Source organism: Dermochelys coriacea, chromosome 6 (genome assembly GCF_009764565.3).
Source record: "Dermochelys coriacea isolate rDerCor1 chromosome 6, rDerCor1.pri.v4, whole genome shotgun sequence".
Classification (NCBI taxonomy): Eukaryota; Metazoa; Chordata; order Testudines; family Dermochelyidae; genus Dermochelys; species Dermochelys coriacea.
In genome coordinates, this window is record NC_050073.1 from 40,708,189 (window position 1) to 40,729,480 (window position 21,292).

At 39.4% G+C, this 21,292-nt stretch overlaps 1 protein-coding gene across 5 annotated transcripts in view; it reads right to left on the reverse strand.

Moving 5' to 3' along the window:
* Nucleotides 1-21,292, reverse strand: part of LUZP2 (leucine zipper protein 2) — a 341,273-nt gene that overhangs the window by 133,568 nt on the left and 186,413 nt on the right. For all 5 annotated transcript variants that reach the window (XM_038406161.2, XM_038406160.2, XM_043516670.1 and 2 more), the window contains exon 5: nt 15,787-15,849. In XM_038406161.2, coding sequence (XP_038262089.1) covers nt 15,787-15,849 — 63 coding nt within the window. The remainder of the gene's footprint in view (nt 1-15,786; nt 15,850-21,292) is intronic.

Sequence of the window (21,292 nt, forward strand, 5' to 3'; positions counted from 1 at the left end):
GGGCCTGGTCTTTTTAGCGGGGCCCTTCCCCTTCTTCTTCCCCTGGCCCTTCCCGCCGGCTGGGGGGACTTCCCCCAAATCTGAGGGGGTGAGAGACGTGGCAGCAGTGGAGGTCACCCCGGTGCCCGTCGTTGCTGGTGCCCCAGCGGGGGCGATGGCAGATGGTTTGGCAGCAGAGGTAGAAGCTTGGGGGGGTGACAGAGGGGCAGGCGGGGGAGGGGGAGCTCGGGCTACTGGAGAGGTCTCACCCGTCTCATCCCCCGCCATCATGAGCAAGGAGGAAAGGGGGGGACACCAAAAGGAGGAGGGGAGAGGGGAAGCAGGTCGACCACTCCTCCCCGCTAGGCTGCAGGCAGGGGAGGATATAGGAGAGTAATAGAAGGCAGATATATTAGCCCCAGGCTAAGTAGGTCCCTTTTTCCTGGGTAAGGGAACAGGGAAGGTTCCAGAACAATCAGGAACCTTCTGGAGACAATTAAGACAGGCTGATTAGAACATCTGCAGCCAATCAAGAAGCTGCTAGAATCAATCAAGGCAGGGTAATCAGGGCACCTGGGTTTTAAAAGGAGCTCGCTTCAGTTTGTGGTGTGCCTGTGAGGAGCTGGGAGCAAGAGGCACTAGGAGCTGAGAGAGAGAACAGAGACTGTTGGAGGACTGAGGTGTACAAGCATTACAGACACTAGGAAAAAGGTCCTATGGTGAGGATAAAGAAGGTGTTGGGAGGAGGCCATGAGGAAGTAGCCCAGGGAGTTGTAGCTGTTGTACAGCTGTTCCAGGAGGCACTCTAGACAGCTGCATTCCACAGGGCCCTGGGCTGGAACCTGGAGTAGAGGGTGGGCCCAGGTTCCCCACAAATCCTCCCAACTCCTGGTCAGACACAAGAGGAGTCGACCTGGACTTTGGGTTCAGAAAAACAGCCAAGCTGAGGGCTGCCATGAAGCTCCAAGGCGAGCAAATCCGCCAATAAATGCAAGACCCACCAAGGTAGAGCAGAAACTTTGTCACAGTTAAGAAATTATGATTACACTATAAAACCAACAGAACTAACATAACCACCAAAAATGCTGACAGGCTCTTAGTAAGTGCTGTCCCTCCAGGCTTTCCAATCAGACCGACAAACATGCATTGGAAAGCACCCACCCTAGGGACAGCACCTATTATCTAAGGCTACAGATCCTCTTTAGTGTAGCTGCTCTAAGCCCACAAGAAAGAGTTCTCCGATCGACTTAAATCAATCAACCCCCAATGAGCAGCGGCAGCTACATCAGCAGGAGAAGCTCTCCCATTGACATAGTGCTGTCCGCACCAGTGCTTAGGTCAAAGTTACTTATGTCACTCAGGGAATGGCTTATTTACTTTATATATAATTACATACACACACACTAAATATTTCCCCTCTCATACTGTTTAAATATGAATATGTGTACTATAGTAAATGAAACAATGAATTCACACTACTGTGGCTCTTTTGGGTAATGTTGATAGCTAATTTGGCTCCTGAACCACTCGGGTATGAATATTACTGACTTGAAGACAGCGTATGGAACTTTGGAAGTAAAGTATAAGTGTGCAGTACTTCAAACAAATATTGAGTAATGTAATAGATTAATCTAGCAATCCATCATTTAACCTTAAATGTGTTCAGAATTTCCTGAAACCTACTGGTTCATTCTATCTATTATCCTTGTGCATACAATCCAGAGAGCGATAAGACAACATGCTGTTGGGATACAGAGCCTAATGAAAGAGAGAGACTAATCTTGGAATAAAGACTCATTCTAAATAGTTCTGCAGAAAACAACCTTTAACAAATACGAATATAGGAATATTCGGTATGAGTTGCCATACTGGAGCAAAACATTAGTCCATTTAGTTAGACATCTTGCATCCAGTAGTGGGTTATGCTCGACTGTTTAGAGAAAGGTGAAAATCCCAAAATGCATCTGCCATATTATGTATCATAGGTGGGAGACTAGGGATTTCTGTCCTAACCAACCTCCCCCACCCCGTTCCCCAGGCAATCAATTCACAGAATCATACAGCTTAGGAAGGGAGATGAGCTGTTCTGTCACTAAGTCCATGACCTTGCTAGTGTAGGACTGTTTTCGATTGTATGTTCACATCTAGTTATTTGTCCAGTTCAGTCTTCAATGTATCAAGTGATAGAGCTCCAGCTCCTAGCAAAATTATCTCATAATCTTATAAATCACACAGTCTATTCTCACCGTTTTAGGCATGTGTGCGCAAACGCACACACACACACACACACACAAAAGCACTGAAAAAAAAATCTCAAACTAGCTATTTTTCTACAGAGAGAGCTGATCCATAGGGCTAAATATTGTACTTTAACATAGAAAAGTATATTTTTAAGAGCGAGAACGCTCCAGGTGTGCACTACTTTGAAATAGGATATTGTCTGTGGAGGATCAATAGGCCTCACCACCATGTATAGTTATAGAGTTATAGTAAGATCTTCAGGTTTTAGAGTAGCAGCCGTGTTAGTCTGTATTCGCAAAAAGAAAAGGAGTACTTGTGGCACCTTAGGAGACTAACAAATTTATTTGAGCATAAGCTTTTGTGAGCTACAGCTCACTTCATAATTTATCTTACAAAAACAAGTATGCTACCTGGTACGCTTTACAATCAAACACAACTTACAGCCACTTATTAACTAAGGAGAAACAGAGAGACATTGAGAAAGTGAATAAGATACACTCCAAAATGCCTAAAGCGGCAACCTTGATTAAATCCTTCTGGTTTCACCTAAGATGCATTTCCATAGGCACCAAATCCTTCCAGGTGAACACTGTTTGCAAGCCAAAGCAATAGCAGTTAGTGAGAAAAGTGAGTAACTGGTTTCTGTTGTTCTTGGCCTTGATATTTAATGGTCTAACTTGTAATAATTATGTAATCAAATTATGGGGCAGTGGAAAGGAGAACCATTAAACGGAGTCACTTTTACAGGCAAACGAACAAATGGGTATGATTTATTGAGTCTACGGTACCAGGACAATTCTAGTTTTTGGATAAACACTGTATTTCTGAATTACATCATAGAAATAAATCCACATTCTCAAGGTCGATATTGTACTTAAATGACACCTAATAAATTCAATATCACTTTGAATACTATACTTATAATTGTGGACAAACTAACAATGGGGAACATCTGAAAAGCTCTATTTAACATCTCTTTTTCCTATTGTGTTCTAAATCCCAAATACTTTAAATTGGTTTAGGCCAGATTGTGTTTAAGCTAAGGGTAGGGCGGATAAGAGAATGCAAGAGATGAATAGAGGTCACTGTCCCAAAATTGAGCAGTTTGTCCTGCGTTCTTTAGGTGGCGGTGTTAGGCAGGGGGAGCGATTCTTCAATTGTTACACTCACCCTGCACATAAGGGTCTTTGGCGGCGAGTAATTCTTTCTTCGCCAGCAAGATTTATTTCCCGCCACAGAACGTGCTGGGTGAGCGTAACAATTGAAAAGGCGCTCCCGCTGCGGTGGTCCCGATATTTTGTATTTAGCATCTGGTCACCCTATTTCTGCATCACAAATTTCCAGCACTGTTGGCAGTAACTGGTACCATTATTCCTAGTCTCAACAAAGGCAAAGGACTGAATGTAGAGATTGAACTATTCCCTCCCTCGATCCCTCCAGGTCAAGCAACATAGTACAAAGAAGCTTGCACTCCCACTGAGTATGCTCTATTGTATCTGTTATCTAGGTAAACAGGGCAAAACCACACAATAAGAATTAGACCTGGGCCAAAACCTTAGCCTCCACTCCAAATCCTTCAGAATTTGGGGAGAATGAGGGTACAATGAGGTATAAATTCCTGTACTTGAAAGTGTCTCCATGATTACAGTTTGGAGTGAGATCCAAAACTGGAGACCAAACTACCAAACTATATGCCAGAATGTGATTTATTTATTCTAATATCTCTAATTACCAATAAAAGAGAGGACATCTTAAATCTAAACATATTTGGTGATAAAATAATTGAAATTACGGATGCTAAGATTTATTGTCAGCTACTATATATTGAGTGTCCTGCATTCTGTGTGTGTGCTACTTTTACTCCCGAAGCCACTATGAGAAAATGAGGCACAGATGATTTTCAAAGCATTGGCTTAAATCTGCTCTCACTGAAGTCAGTGGTAAACCTCCTGTTGACTTCATGGAAGCAGAGTCAGGCTGATGAAGAGTGTTTTAAAAACTCACTCCCAGAATCTCCTACTTCTATTGGAATCAGTGGCTAAGCTCCCATTAACTCCAATGTGATCAGTTTTGGGCTCCTAAATCTTGTTCCTCCAAATACTCACCGACTTCAATGGGAACAGGATCAGGCCTCTAGCGAGGACCCAGTCTTTCAAACCACCTTCTAAATTGAATCAAGGAAATGCAGCACAATTTAGGAGCTGCTTGGCAGGATCAGGCCTAGTAAAAGAAAACTTTTTAATCAATAAATGAAACCAATGTCTTTTTTTTCCCCCAGTGCTTACCTTTAAAAAAATATGTACTCAGGTCACATGAAGTTGTACTTTTCTATTTCAGTAAATATTGGACAGTCTCTTTGGAAATGATTCATTTCTTTTTCTGTTGAGTGTTGCAGTCTTAGATGGCAAGGAAAGTTCTGAAATCGAAGACAAATAACCCAGACTTCCTTCTAATAGGATTCTATCTCTTGTTGATCTAAATGTTAATCCTTGGTAATTGATAGCTCTGTTTGTGGTGATGAAAAGCCACAGTTGCACTCCACTCAGTTTATTATATGAGTCATGGACATTTGATCATTATTTTTTTTTTCCATCTGAGGACAGAAATAATCAATAGGAGCTACTCAAGATTTTAAATATTGATTTATATTCTTATTTTTCCCCTTATATAATTGTAATTCCCTTTTAAGTGGTTTTCCCACTGGGCAATTTCTACTTCTTCAAACTGTGGAAAACTTTGCTGCTTGTCTTCTTACCAGGGCCAACCAAGATCAGCACATTTCTTTCTCCTCTGTGACTGATTTTACACTGGCTCCCAGAAAGTTCTGCATTGATTTTAAAATATCATTCACACTTAGTTTTTTTGTGGCTGGGCTCCAATCTGCTTTACACTCAAGATTTGTATTGCTTGATAATATTGTAATTCACCAAATCTCTGTTCAAGTTTAAAGACCAAAGAACCTAAGGTATCTAGTTTCATTTCATCCTGCCCTCATTGCCTGATGGGAGAACAGCTGATGTCAATGGGAGCTGGGGAAGCACAAAGAAGGCCATGTCGCACTTTTAGAATTAAGTAGATCAGACCAGAGCCCTTGCAAAAGACTGTTGCACCTTTAGTCTAGGATTTTACTAGTCTCATCTTCCATGAATTTCAAGTCTACTACTACATTTTACAATGCCGTCCAAAAGTTGGCACTTCTTATAAATATGGCATGGCAGAATTCATACTTTTAAATAATTTTGACATACAAATAAACATCAATACTAAAACATTTTTTCTGATTTTTGTCTATTTAAACTTGCACAGTTGCAGGGTACGGGGCTAAGGAGAGAGACAATTATTTAATGACAGTGAACACTGAGATTCACGCAAAATGAACACTTACCACCCTTGAAGTAGGCTAGGATATAATAAACAATTTGTATTCTCTGCATTCAGCACTAGCTTCCATTTCATATCTGGGGCCAATTTAAGGTGATTATCATCATCTACAAGGACCTGAATGGCCTGGAAAATGGCATTCTTTGAGATTTCCTTTACTCATTACAACAGTGATCTGAAGAAGAGCTCTTTATGGCTTGATTTCCTGTCTCTCTCATCAATAGAACATGGTCCAATGAACGTTAATACCTCACCCACCTTGTCTCTCTAATATCCTGGCACCAACACGGCTACAACTACACTGCACACATCACAGCAGTTGTATTCAACTGAAAAGCTCTTGTTGTCTGTCTCTAGTGCCATTTCAGTGGTGAATGGCAGTAAACTAGCTTAAGTAAACCCTCAGCTATGGAATTTGCTGCAGGCAGCACAGTGATGTTTTTAGGAGTTCAACACTGGCGTTCTCAGATTATTCTTTAATATTTACTTGTAACCTCTTGGGGTTTAGAGAACATGGCCCCTTTAAATCTTTTTCCTAAGCGGGGATGGGGAGCAGTCAGAGAGAGGAGGAAAATTCCAGGTGGGGCTGTGGAGCAAGAGGGAGAGAGAGAAGGGCTGCAGCCCGCAGGCCCTTGCACAGCGAAGCAGCAGAGAACCTACCTGAAGCCTGGGAAGGACAGGGCGGCCAAGCAGGGACACCCCAGGACAGGAGCCAGGAGCAGCACTGTGCCAGGGAGGAATCTCCTGAGAAGGACAGGCCAGAGCTGGACCCAGTATCACTGCTGCCCAGAGCTCCATGGGGCTAGGAGTACTGGGGCTTCTGACTCTGCATTGGGAATAAGGAGGGAGGTTGTAGCTTGTTAAGCAAGGAGGTGGTCGTTCTGTATGGCTTTATAGAGAGCAGCAGAAGAGGGCACCGGAGGGGTTTGTTGGGGAAAGTTCACTGGTGCCGAAGACGACCAGGAGCATCCAAGACTCAGCATTGAACTGGAACTTTGCTCAGGCCTCCTGAACTCTGTGTGGACACATTGTGAAAGGGAATACACCAAGCACTGTGCTACCACTGGGCCTGTGGGGCCTTGGTTTGGATGCAACCCTGTTCTACTGCTCCCCCTACATTTCCCCTTGTTGTTTTTCTCCTCTCATCCCTCTGTAAATAAATATCTCCCTTTGTTAGATCCACTTTTCCTATGGGGGTGTGTGTTCACTCTGGGTGCCCCTGGGGTGGAAGGGATTTTTCCTGCTGCATTCCTACACGCACCTTCTCTTGGTCAGAGCTGCCTGCAAAGCAGACTCCATATTGACCATAAGGGCACTAAAGTTACATACTTAAAATTAGCTGCTCCACAAACAGTCCTGGCAAGTAAAATCAGTTGCTACAATATTTTTAGGCAGCAAAAGGGGCCAAAGCATTCATCTATAGAGTTCCATTTTTCTTATCCAACCAACTTAATATACTGTCTACGGCAATCATTCAGAAGTCTAATATTCATACGTACAAACATCAAGAATCTCATCAGTACACTAAAGTGATAAGACACAGTTTGATTTGTGACAATACATTTTTTCATTTTAGCCAAAGTAATTCACTTATATAACATCAGGCCTGATCCAAAGCTCAATAAATCAATGGAAAGAATCATTGATATTAGTGGATTTTGACAGGAGATTGAGAGGAACAATATACTTGCCTGCCAAAATTTCTACAAAGCTGGTGGTATTAGTTCCCTTTTATACCTAGATATCCTGATACACAATGAGGTTAAGTGATCTGCTCAAGATTGGAAAAGACTGAAAAGAAACATAATATTGATTTCCAGTGACCTGCTTAGACTATTAGACCATGCTACCATTAGACTACTGCTTTAATACAATTCCAGTAAAACAGCCTTAACTACTGCCCTGTCAGATTCCTTCCTCCTGAAGCATATGGAAATTTTATATACAAAACAAATGGTGAGGAAAAAGATATCCTGTAGGTAAGAATCTCAAGAGTAAAACATCCAGCTGTATGATCAGATGAAAAATGAAAATATTTCAAAGGATTTGTTCAAGAGTTTAAAACAAACAACCCACATCAATCAGGTAGATTTTCCTTGTGACTGCTTATGTGAAGAGAAAGATAACTTGAGCTAATGAAAGAAATGTCAAAGACTACAATAATCCATTTTTCATCTTTTATATGTTTGTCTTGATCTCATTGTTCTGTCTTAATTATGTGCGTGTGTAACACACTTACTTTTTTGGAATGAGTTTATCCACCATCACTTCTCATGCTATTTTGAAAACATAATACACTAAACCTGTGTCCATTTTTTCCCCCAACACCTCCTCTCTCTTTGCTTTACATTTTATTGTCTCTCTCCTCTCTGATTCATGCCCTTTTATTGTACGCTTTCCCCAAGAATTAATCCTTCTATTTCTATATCAAACTTGAAACATTTGAGAACTATTAATAAACATGAAGTTCTATAGTTCCATTAAAAGCATATGCAAGTTATTTTATTCTCTCTCTTGAGAAACATGATGCCTCCTTATTGTACAATATTTTGTTTATTGTCTTTAGTTTTAAAGGAGGAGGAAAGTGAATTATTTGCATTCTGATTCTGGAACCTAGTTAGGAGGTGAGAGTTATGATTTCTAGCAATACCAAGTTATTCTTTCTCAATAAGAACAGGGACACATCAGTGACACTAAATTGCCAACATATTCCTCCCACTCCATTTCTGATGGGGTTTTGGGCATGGCTGAAGACTTAATAGAGCCAGTATATTTTTTCTCCCGAAGTGTTCTCTGATCCTCCACATCCAGTTGTTAACTTAAATAGTAACTTGATTAACAATGCATTTTATTTATTTTTCATCTCTAATTGGCAGATCTGTCACACCTCCTAGTGAAAGCTAAACAAAGACATCTGCAAGTATAACTCAGTACTGATCCAGAATCCTTATGCAGGGTCCAAGAATACATTAAAAACTTGATATTATTAGCACTAGTAGAAGTATAGTGGTACTGCCCAGTGAGGATCAGGATCCTATAGTGCTAAGCACAGAACAGGCACATAGGAAAACATAGCTCCTGAACAGTTTACAATCTAATTAATTACAATCACTGTGTTACATACACTTTGCCTTGGCACACAGTATTCACCTGATGTTCCCAAAGGCTTTGCAAATATTAAAACATTAAGTCTTGCAATACTCATAATTATTTATTTATTTTACAGTAACACCTATGTCTGCAGTGCACCTGGAAGTGAGCCTTCCAGCTTGGTAGACAGACTCACTTTAGCTGGGCTCGAGTTAGCACATCAAAATAGCAGGATGGATTTTGCAGTTCGGAGTGGAGCTCAGGCTCTCAAGCCTAGGGAGCCAGGTGAATTTGAGAGCCTGAGCCCCAGTACAAGCCACAATAGCTATATTGCTATTTTTAGTGGACTGGCTTGAGCCCAGCTAACGTGAGTCTATCTACCCTGGCTGGGAGGCTCGTTACCAGCTTCCATGTAGACATACTCCTAAAGGCCCCAACCAAGATTTAGGCCCCATTGTGTTAATTACTGTAAAATCGCATTGCATGAGACAGTCTTTGCTCTGAAGGGCTTATAGTTTAAATAGACATGACAGACAAAAGGTCACACAACAAGTTAGTGGCTCATCCAGGTAGAGATCCCAGGTTTCCCAACTCCTACTCCAGTCCCCATTCACTGCATCATGCTGCCTCTCACTCAGTATTACTGATCCAAATTTATCCCTGATATAACTCTATTGACTTCAAAGGAGTTACACTAGGATTCCATTTCACCTATTATTCGTATTTCATATATGGTTAAACTGAGGCACAGATGCAAACATTTTCAAGAGAGAGAACTACTTTGGAGTATTCAGTTTGTGGGTGCCAACCCTGAAACATAGACTAAGGTCTGATTTTCAGAGATGCTGAGCTCTGGTAGCTCCCACTGATTTTAGCTGGGATAGTGGGTACTCAGCCTCTCTGGTCATCCAACCCTTCATGACACAGGTTTTGAACCTTACAACTGTAATTCCAAGCTAGAGGACTCTTTAAAAAAAAAAAAAAAAAAGAGTATGACTAAATTATTTGCCCAAGATATCTGTGTCAGAGACAAAAATAAGATCTAAATCATCCAGGACTAACTCCTGCGACTTCCCTTGGCTTCAAAATTAATTTCTCTGAGCCAACACCTCCTTAAATTGAGAAGCACAAACACCTTTGGTTACAAAATCCCCCAAAATGAATTACTATAGAAAGAGGGATTGAACACCAAGCCTTTCCATATGGCAATAAAAGTCTAATGATCTACCTAGGAAAGGTATTAACATGACATCTGGTTTAAACTTTAGATATATTAATGAAATATTTCTCTTTGAATATTAGGAGAGGCCTTTCTATGACTGGTAGATGAAATCAGACAAGCATTACAAGACATGATACATTAGAAAAGGCAGATTTAATCCCAAAGAATCTAAAAGGTTTAAGGTCAAAAAAGAAAAATGTAGTAGCCATTTAGATTGCAATTATCAAGGTCCTTGTGATATGGACAAGATTCCATGGTCTGTTGAACTTCGTTTGTTATACTGAAGTTTCAATCCTCAAGAAATATGATTCCAGAGGTACTAACACTCCACACCCAGCAGACCCAACTTGTTCTGAGCACTTGGGAGATTGTGTCTCCAGTATCAAAACAGCTAAATCCTCTTCTGTGAAGAAAGAATCAGGAAGTGTAATAACTGAAATATACTGTATAGTGATATTCAAAAATCAATCAAAAATTCAGAGAGAGAACGGCATAAGCCAAGAGAAACAAAGGAAGACATAAATGAACTATCTGCACTGTTAGCCCGATTCCTCTGGTTTTATATTTAAAATTAAGTATAAATATGTATAATTTCTTTTGAATTGTATGTACCTGTACCTACACAGAATCCAAAACCTAAGCTTGTGTTAACCTATTCCCAACTTATAAATATACCTTCAACAGGCAGAACTCAGACATTAAACAAATGAAAACGTATTGTGGAAGAAAGCAAATGTAGGAGATGGGCAAGATAAATAAATATTTGTTGTTGGGGATGAAGGGCAAGACAGAAAGTGGACTCCAGTTGGGTTAAATTCTGTTCTTAGTTAACCCATTCAATTTAGTGGGATTACATGTGTCACTGAAGACCAGAATTTGGTCTGTAATGGAAAAAATATCCATAAAGATTCCTTTGGAAGACAAATCCTTTTCATGGAACTAAGATGTATTTTCTTTTTTTTACTTTAGCTTTGCAGCAGATAGACTGAAAGGCTTGTTATCTTTTCTCTGGACAGTATTCAGGGCACAGGAAGGTTTAAGCATCAGCTATGCTGATTTTCAGGGCAGTTTTAGCAATAAGCACCATTCTTAAATGCTACCCAAGGTTCCAAATGTATTGCAAGAAAATCATTTAAATAGACTGTGTTTCTTTACTGCTTGAGGTATACTGATAGCATCATCTGGTCCTCTTATGTTAAAATAAAATAATGCCTCTTTAGAAAGCATTTTTTTGTGGAATGAGAAAACACATGTTGCTCCAATCCCTGAAAATTATTCCTAGCCCAGAGAGATTTGTGGGAGTGCAGGTGGAAAATGAAATTGTCTCACAGGTGCCAGTGGGTAACAAATGTTCCTTCTACATTTATGTAAGCTAATATAAAAGTGAACTGACGGTTGTAGCCCTTCACAATCTAGAATCAAGGTTTCAAAAAGGATTATGAGTTGTAAACACCAGACAAGGCTAACTTAATATGTGAAAAAAAATATTTGCAGTAAGTTACAATGGAGTTATTTCTCCTGCTTGTATCACTAATTTAAAAATAAAATAAGGTATCTATAAGATGACTAATATTAACACTGGCCTGTTTGTCTCTTATTATGGCAAATATAAAGCTGGCATTACAAAAATACATCCCCATATCCTATGCTATTCATGTTCTTATACTGTATCCATTATTGTGGTATCTGAGTACCTTCCATTGTGGCAATAAGCAACATGACCAGCATCTGCCACTTGCAGCTCATTCTCTCCCCCTTCTGGTCCCTAAAGGGAAATTTGAGTGTAAACTTTTTTATTAATTTATGTATGATGTTATATTTTTATGTGTACGTTTTATGTGTGCATGATTGTGTCATTCTTGTGTTTATGTTATGTGTTAGTTTTAAATGTGGGCATAATACTATATATCTCTTTTTCAAGAAAGTGAGGTAGAAGTTGACTTTGCATTTGGAACAGAAATTGGTGAGCTTTCTGTTATTGAATGGGAAAATAAAGAGAATACTACAATTTAACCCTTTATATCACTATTTATCCAACGTAAATCATTTCCAACTCAAAATTATAGCCAGACATACCATCCCTTTTGGGGAAGAGGGCAGAATCTTTTACAAGAAATTTAAAATATTTAGTCTTTAATTGAAAAAAGCCAAACACACCAGAAAAGTTAAATTTTTGGTTTGGAGAACATAATCGTTAACAGTACAGAAGGCACAGGGCTAGATCTCCATACCCAATGCTGACCATATATCCCCAAGAATATGCCATAGATGCAGTCACTAATTTACTTTTAACTTTTCTTTCAGACAAGTTCAAAGATTCTTACTTTTCAAAGTTAGGATAAGGTTTGATAAAAGATTCTGTGAGCAATAGAAATATTACAACTTGAAATTCATTCTTCAGCTACCTTGAAGGAAAAATAGCAGGTGATTATCATACTTTTCATTCTGTGAGCTGCTTTGTGAGACTCTCTCATATGCATCTCCTTTCCTCTCTTACTATTTGTTCTGAAACATTTCATTCCACTGTCGGTCCAAAGATCACAGGCTATTCAAGACAGTACTCTGCTAACTTGGACCTAATTGTTTGCAAAACACTGGAATAGACTAGCAATGGTAGGCTGGTGCATGGGAATTTGAGAACCACTGCAATAGACCAAGTGGTGCCTAGAAGAGGTATGTAGCCTGGTACACTTTATTCTATTTGTCCTTTTAATTTATTCATTCTCCTGTTTCTCCATCTTTTTTTTTTTTTGCTTCTTGTGGGATGTACTGAAGCAAAATGAGGCCCTAAATCTGGAACTAAAATGGTAGTTTAGACTAAAGTTATTGAACCATATATAAAGTACATTCTTCATTTGCAAAACACGTAGGGTGAAATCCTGGCTTAATTTAAGTGAATGGGGGTTTTGTCACTGAATATAAGGGAGCCAGGATTTCATGCCTAATGTATTTCAAAATCAACCAATATTTTAGACTGTAGATTCGATATATTTTCTGAAGATCTCTAAGAACTTTTACTAATGGGAGTATTTAAAATGGCATTTTGTATTACAGAAATAATTAATATGTTTTTTCAATTAAAAGAACATGCATCTACTTTACAGTAGAAGGAAAAGCTACTAAACACTAACAATGTTTATTAATTACTACAAATTCAGTATGAACAGTGAATTCCCTAAGTTTACTCAAAGCACCAACACAGAAGGTCAGAAAATGAACTAGCCTGGATTCAGGAATCATGTGTTGTCATGACAAGTGGGTCCATGAAGTATTTGGAGAAGCACTCGTCATACTTCCAGCCCATCCATAAGCCCCTTCCACGTGCTAATGACATGGGGTATTTCCCTGCATAGCCTCTCCCCAATTCTCAGTCCCCCAAGTGGCACCCTGAAAACTCCCTGCATTTTGGCCCTTCAACTGTACAGAGGGATAGGAAGCAGATTTTCACCCTAAATGAATATCTGACATAATATGATTTACATAATAAATGACATGATTCATACAGTGAAATCAAAGAAGCATCATAGATGGTGGGATGTTCTAAATCTACTAAATCATTTCCAACCAACATCTTTTCCTTATATCTTCTAAAGGACTTTGTCAAACTTTTAAATTATAGGAACTATGGAGCTTCCTCTTCCCTTGACATAATATTTCACACTATATTAGATCTCACTATGAAGAAGTGGTAAGTTTGTACTGATTCTAAATGTACATATATTTAATTCCCTCCAGTTACCTCCACTGAAGTGCCTTTCACAGTTTTTCTGCCTTCTTGATATTTACACCCTTCTAATACTTGTAGACAGTTGCTTCCACCTTTTCACGTAGGGCCAGATAGCCTTACTTATGTTGACTAGTACCTTACTCAGTAAATAATAAGGGAAAGGAAGAACTGTTCAGTGGTTAGGTTATAAGCCTAGGATTTGGGAATCCAAACCCAGCTTCCATACACTGATCTACCATAGACTTCTTGTGTGACCTTAACTTCTCTAACACGGAACTAACACAGCTGCTACTCTGAAACTTAATTTCTCTGTTCCTCATGTGCAAAATGGGGATAAGCAGTCTTCCCTACCTCATAGGGGTGTTGGATGATAAATACATTAAAGATTGTGTGGTCCTCAGAGACTATGATAATGGAGGCCATATAAGTACCTTAGATAGTTCCATTGATTTCAATGGAGCAGCCTGACCAATAAAGTACTATTGTACTCCAGTAAAAAGATAAATTCCTCGCCTTTAAAAAGGTGCTTATTGATTCAATTTTAAATAATCCCTCCAAAAAAGGAAAAAAATAATAAATACATTGTACTAGTTGTATATGCAGAGCTATTTAGAAACAATGGATTATGAAGTACTTTGCTTGAAAAATCTAGGCATATCAGACAATAGTAGATTTTCTTGCATTCTATGTCACATGCAGCACTGAAAGTAAAATCTCATATCTTTGAACTTAAGGAAATAACATTTTTATTTTGGATGGGAGCTAAGAGGGGATTGTCTGTAAGCATAACGGCCACAAATTTGGTTTCATTACAATCACAACAAAGTATAATACTTAAAAAGAAACATCATCACAAAACAAAACAAAAAAACCAACTGAAATAGGATATAGCTGTATGCTAGGTTTCAGAGTAGCAGCCGTGTTAGTCTGTATTCGCAAAAAGAAAAGGAGTAGTTGTGGCACCTTAGAGACTAACAAATTTATTAGAGCATAAGCTTTCGTGAGCTACAGCTCACTTCATCGGATGCTGTATGCTGTATCTTACTAGCAAGGACATCTGTTCACACTGCCGTTTCAATTTATTATTTTTTTCTAAATGCACATTTTCACATTTTGGATGCATTTTCAACGTGTCACCAAAGCTTCATCTCTCCAGTACACTGCTGTATGTTCCAATTCTCAATTAAAGCTATAATCTCCTTCAATATGAACTGTGGGAGATCTCCAGTTTTTTCTCTATCCCCCTAAGAAATCTCATTTGGCTACCTCAAGGGTCAGTCAAAATAAGCAACTGAATAAAACCTGTGTGTCAAACCTGCACAGCTAAATATCTATCATGATCGTTCCATGTGCAGTCAATACTGCATGCCAGTTGTTTGATTTAAGAAGAGTTGGAACAGAATTTATTAGTAAGAGACAGGAAACCCATAGTAGTGAGAGAAGGCCTTATTTCTTAATGTTCTCCTTTTATCTCATCTCTGGGTCTATCAAACTGTGTTCCTCTAATAAATGATACAGAACATTGAAACAGCAACCTTGGTGTAAATCTTAGCTAGTTCATTATACCTGACCCACACTTCTTTTGGATACTATGTGAATCAAGAAATAAAGTGATCTATACCCAATAGTAACTCTGTTGCAGATACAGTATGTGAAACAATCAGGCATTGCGGCAGCGTTCACCATTTTTAGTCACAAACTATACATCTCTTAATAAGGTATATGTTAAATACTCACTACAGTAAAATAGGAGATTTATGTATTCAAAATGCTCTAATTTAATTCTGATGCCAGCATTTATAGGGTTCAACATAAACCACCATTAGGTGGTTCAAGGTTAAGTACTCAAAAATAAAGTTTTACTATACTTTTACTATGATGAAAAAGAGTGTTTGCACCTGAACGATATCATATCATGTCTTATGGGATAAATCTGAGAAACATGGAAAATTTCACAATTCCAGAAAGTAAAACTAAGCTGAAAACCTGTGCCTTTATTGTAAATGTACTAACAATTTGACCATTATTCCTTTCTTGGTTTAATCTCACAGAACAAACTAAAGTGCATTCAATGTTGTTCAAATATTGAGATGTCTTTAAAATCCACTCTAAAAATACTTTGCTGACTATCAAATATCCTTCTTACCTCATTCTGGAGATCTCTGATCATTTTGCTCTTCCTTTCCATTTCAGACTTCAGAAAGTTAATCTGTCAATTTAAAAAAATGCTGAATGTTAAATTTTGAAGCATATGACAAATGCCACACAATCATTTCTTTTCCTCTTCCACTCTCGTGCTTTTCTTTTCCTCTTCACAACTTTTGATAGGCAATTCAAAAATTAAGCCACTATTCATATCTGTACCTACTGATAAGACACCTTATTTAAGTAAAGGAGGTGCCCAGCCTTGATAGACTATAGTTTCATATCTATTAAATAATCTGCAATAAAGTGGCAGGTAGCTAGGGGATTTGCTAAACAAAAAAGGTTAATAAAGAAACTCATTCTGCATGAAAATCCTTCAAGTCCTAGTTTTGTTTTTGGATGGATACGATACCTCCAGATTTTTTAAAGCAAATTCCATGGTAATCTTCAGAGAATTGCAGATTTTTAGAACAATAAAATTAGCTGTTTTTACAATCATAAAATCTCTGCAGTTTTCCATCTCCTATATATTAACACAACATCAGTCAGATTTTCACACTCTTAATTATACTAAATAGATTTTCACTACATGAGTGGCTCCATCAAGCTTTTGGAGCCAATGAGAGCACTCATGGAGTAAAGGTGTCAGAACCTATGCTAAATTCAAGGAATTCTTACACATTGGTTTACACAAGTCAAGTTGTACTTTTCTTTATAGGAGTCAGACTGCATTCACTTCATTGCTAGGTAACTCAGCATTCACTTCATTGCTAGGTACATTTTACAGGACAGTGAGGAATAAAGGTGTACAGTATGTAGTTAAAATAAACATGAAATGTGAAAGTATCCATTTTATATTAGGATGCCTTGGCAATCCTACATGAATTAGCAATACAGAGATTAAAAAAAGTAGACCAGCTCTCTCTGCAACAAACAGACAACAACAAAAAGCATTCACACAAAGCAACAGAGCTGAGGAAAACTTAGTAGTTCACATAAGAGCACTTGTGAAAGTATGCCTATAACTTCACTTTGGGAAAACCTGCTGTTTTAAGAAGGAGGACATTAGGATACAGATCCTTTCACCCCTTGAACACTGGCCTCAGTGGCTTTACCTTAAGACAAGCTCTTCTTTAGATTGTGTGACATTGAGTAGGCTGTTTTAGTCCACTTCCTAGGTGAGAGAGGTCAGTAATTAAAAAAACACCATCAGACTTGGCACCACTGATAACCATACCAGCAATGAAGCTAATGAACAATCTATCATTCAATGGGGGGAAAGGTCCCTGCAGGTTAGGGATGTTTGGCAGGGCTGTATGGAACTTTTGCTGTCCAAGTCCAATAAAGACCTTATCGTGGAAAATGCTGATTATTCTCAACTCCCATTGATTTTAATGGGAATTGAAGACTTTCAGCAACCTCACAGATGATCAAGATGCTCAAAGAGAGAATTTTAGTCTGCTAGACATTTGGCCTAAAACATTTGGACTTTGACTATGTTTAAGTGATTTAGTACTGTGAAACCACAAGTCCAAGATCCATGGAAAAATCACAAATAGAGTATAGGATAAATGTAGCTCTTTAGATGCACTGCTGTATCTGTTCAAAGGATATAGTTAAGACAGGCAAAAAAATTGACCTTCATTAACATGAGTCCTATTTCTCAGTCATTACTCTCAAGAGAGATTCCTTGTCATTTTTCCTCCAAAGTTGCTCATTTCGGGTGCTGAAATAACTAAAATAATAGGAAAGAGATGGTAAAGAAAATGGTCTCAGTGTGCTACTGCTATTATAGGACATGGGCACTAACCTAGCTATTCTGCTAGGGTGAAATTTAGTGTATTTTAAAGGGTCCACACAAAGCTGTATGTACCACGTAAGCTTTTTGCACAGTAGATGTAAATTACACTGATATGGGCAGTACACGAGTATGTGTACTAAATCAATTAACCTAAATAAAAACATTTTAGTTTTCCACAGAAAACCATTTCTTTTCAGGTTAAATTATATCTGAATTAAGAAAAAATGCATTTATTGTTTACCTTCCTTGGAATTCTAAGTCTGTGCCACTTAATCTTTAGCAGCTGAAGAGCCAGTTAGTCATAACACAGAGCTGCAGTAAGCCACATAAAAGACTTCGATTTATATTACTTGGCTACTAGAGCTAATATGGAGATAACCCATCTGTCTATTTGAGTGTGTCTGTGTATGCCTCTATATTGTGGTGCCCTAAGGCAATTGTCTCAGTGTCAGGATGTTGCATGATGCTTTTACCCAAATCCAAGGAAAGAGCATCATGCAAGGCTATGAAGGACTGCCTGTGGTTTGAGAACCTTGAGTTGAAAAATGCTGCTGGGGGCATATATTAATAGTTCACGAATCATTACTTAGGTGGGTGTAGAAACTCTGCTTTCTGCCTCCTTCACCCTAATGCACCTATTATTGTCATATGCATGAATGGCCATTCAAGTTCTGGTCTATCTTTTTGTTTAAATTAAAGGCTGAGAAGCCACTCAGGAGTTTTCTGCATCCCATTAGTCAGTCTTTTCACCCAGTTTCACATCCAATAGTTATCAAATGTTTGTCTTTAACTGATATCTAGCTGCAATTTAAAATAAATATTGAAAATATATTACAGCTCCAAGCCAGTGAACTTTTCAATGTTAAACAAGGACTGTGCTTCTGTGTCTCCAGGAGACAAGCACTCTGCATATTCAGAGCTTTGTGTGTTTCAGAGCTTATTACATTATTACACCTTCCATCCATTGGCCTTTACTCTCAGCAGTTTTTGATCTTGAAATTTCCAAATTAGCCTCTGCCCCACTCCCCGAAATACAAAATGCCCTAACAGATGGCAGTGATCTAATTCTAAGAATCAAACATTTATTTTATGAATATTTATCATAGATGAAGAACAGAAGAACACCAACATATAATTGTTATTGCACAGTCAAAGCGTGCAAGCTGGATGCTTAGTCACTTCTTATGTCTCACTGAGGACAGGGTAAGCCATGAACAATTAACAATGCACTGAAGTACAGCATGTGCACTGATATTGTTCATTACTATGGCTATAACTGGCAGCCCTGCCATAGTCAACAGTATATCTGTTATGATCCTGCTTTGAGGGTTGTATTATTCTAATGGTTTAGTTTGGGTAGGGATGAAAACAAAGCAGGCAGATTCTCAGTACAAGAATATATATTTGGGGGAAAAAAAATCAAAGTTTTAAACTGGGAAATTTTATTCACTTGGGCCCAAATCCTGGTCCCAGTGAATTCAACATAAAAACTCTTGGCTTTGACAAGACCAGGATTTGGCCCCAGAGTAAACTACATTCTGTTGGTATTAAATCCACAAGCCCTCCAAAAAAGTTAGATCTGCCCTGACTGTTGAAGAAAAGAGAGAAAACTTGCTTCATCGGAGGTTGAAGCCAGTAAAGTGCTAAGCACGCTTAACTGCCATTAACATGAATAGGCACTGTGGGCACTTGGCGGCTCTTGGACTTTTCAGCAGGATGTAGGATTGAATCTTGAAAGAAAAGATATTTCATTCAGATAAACTTTTCTATTTTTGTCATAATGGCTTTTGGAGCTTTTCATTAAGGCTGTTTTCAACAAAAGATGGTCATTTATTGTGGCTCTGCTCTGACTGAAATGCCTATTATTTAAACGAAGTGAACAATCTATATATTTCTAGCAAAGGACAAGATAGATCTGAGGTTTTCATTGTTAGATTCCTATTCATGGTTAGAGGTCTCTGGAGGAAATCTTGCATTCTTTATTACTACTATTTCTCATATTTTATTTATATTTACTACTAATAAAATTACTCTGCGGCTGTTAGCAACAGTACCAGGTCCAAGCCTGGATAAAAGACAAGGGGTCTGCAGCTGGGTTTGTGACCCACTCAGGTAAAAACTTATTACATCAGAAGCAGTTCAGTTAAACAAAACCTGAGGATGGTAGGTGCAGATGGAGCTCAAAACCCAAGTACAACAGATCTCAGTGAAAGTCAAAAGGAAGATAAGGTCTCAGGACATCTAATCATGATGACCAACGTTCCTCAGGAGGAGGAACACATGAAAGAGGTGTAGGAATTATGCTGGATAACACCACATTGAAAACCTCTGCTGGCTTGGAAGCCAGTGAACAACAGAACAACAACAGGGAGGCTCCAAACAACACATGCCAAGTGTAGAATAATCTAAGTACCTGCACCAACAAATATAGCAAGCAACAGTGAAAAGTTTACATTCTATGAGCAGTGGCAACAAGTATTGGATTATGTGCCTAACCATGACATCAGGCTGATGATAGGTGACTTCAATGCACAAATCAGCAACAACTCTACTGGCTGGCAAAGAGTCATGGGTAAGAAGTGAAAGGCATCCAAACTAATAATGATGAATGGACCCTGAATCTCTGTGGCACAAGCATTCTAGAAATCGACTCTTCCAAGACAAGAGGATTCACAAACTCACATGGAGATCACCACACAATACATCTGTCAACCAGATAGACCATGTGTATATCTAAGAGATGGCATCTTCTTTGAGGGATGTCAAAGTCAGTAGAAGAGCAGATGTTGGTTACTATTTTTTAGTGGTTACAACTTAAACCACTCCACACAAGCCCTGCTGGGGTTAAGATGGTTAGCTGGGCCAATTAACTCTTCCCCTGGAGGAGGAGCCAGGGAGCAGGGATTAATTAGATGAGGCTCAGCTGGATAGGAACAGGAAGGGCCTGTATAAAGCCCAGAAGCTGAGAGCAAGTGGGAGCTATATAGGAAGTAGTCTGCAGTTAGTCCTTGGGAGAAGGGAGGTGTTTTTGGAGCTATAGAGATAGGTATCAAACAATTAGTCCAGGGGTGGGCAAACTACAGCCCGTGGGGAACAGCGGCCAATGGGAGTTTCGGGGGAGGTACCCGCAGGTGGGGACAGTGCATGAAGCCCTCTGTCCCCCTTCCCCAGGGGCCACAGGTTCATGATGCTGGCTGCTTCTGGGAGCGGCACAGAGCCAGGGCAGGCAGAGGGTTTGCCCTGGCCCCACTGCATGCCGCTGCCACCCTGGAGTCACTCCAGGTGAGTGGCACCGGGCTGGAGCCCACACCCCAAACCCCTACTGCACCCCAGACCCAAACCCCCGCCCTGAGCCCCCTGCCGCATCTGTGCCCCTCCTGTACCCCAAGCCCCTTCCTGCACACTACATCCCCTCCCACACCCCTCACTCCCTCACATACTCCAACCCCCTACCCCAGCCCTACATTCATGGCCCTGCATGCAATTTCCCTACCCAGATGTGGCCACCCCTGAATTAGTCCCTGGGAGGTGGGAGTTTGGTCTGGCTAACCTGGGGGTGGGGAAGAAGCCAGGAAGATAGGAAAGGCCCATGGAAAGGCAGCAAGGTTTAGAGGTAATAGACCTTCGCTGCTAAATAGAGGGTCTCTGAGTTCGAACATGGAATAGAGAGGGATACCTGATAAGATGATCAACATAATAAGGAGTT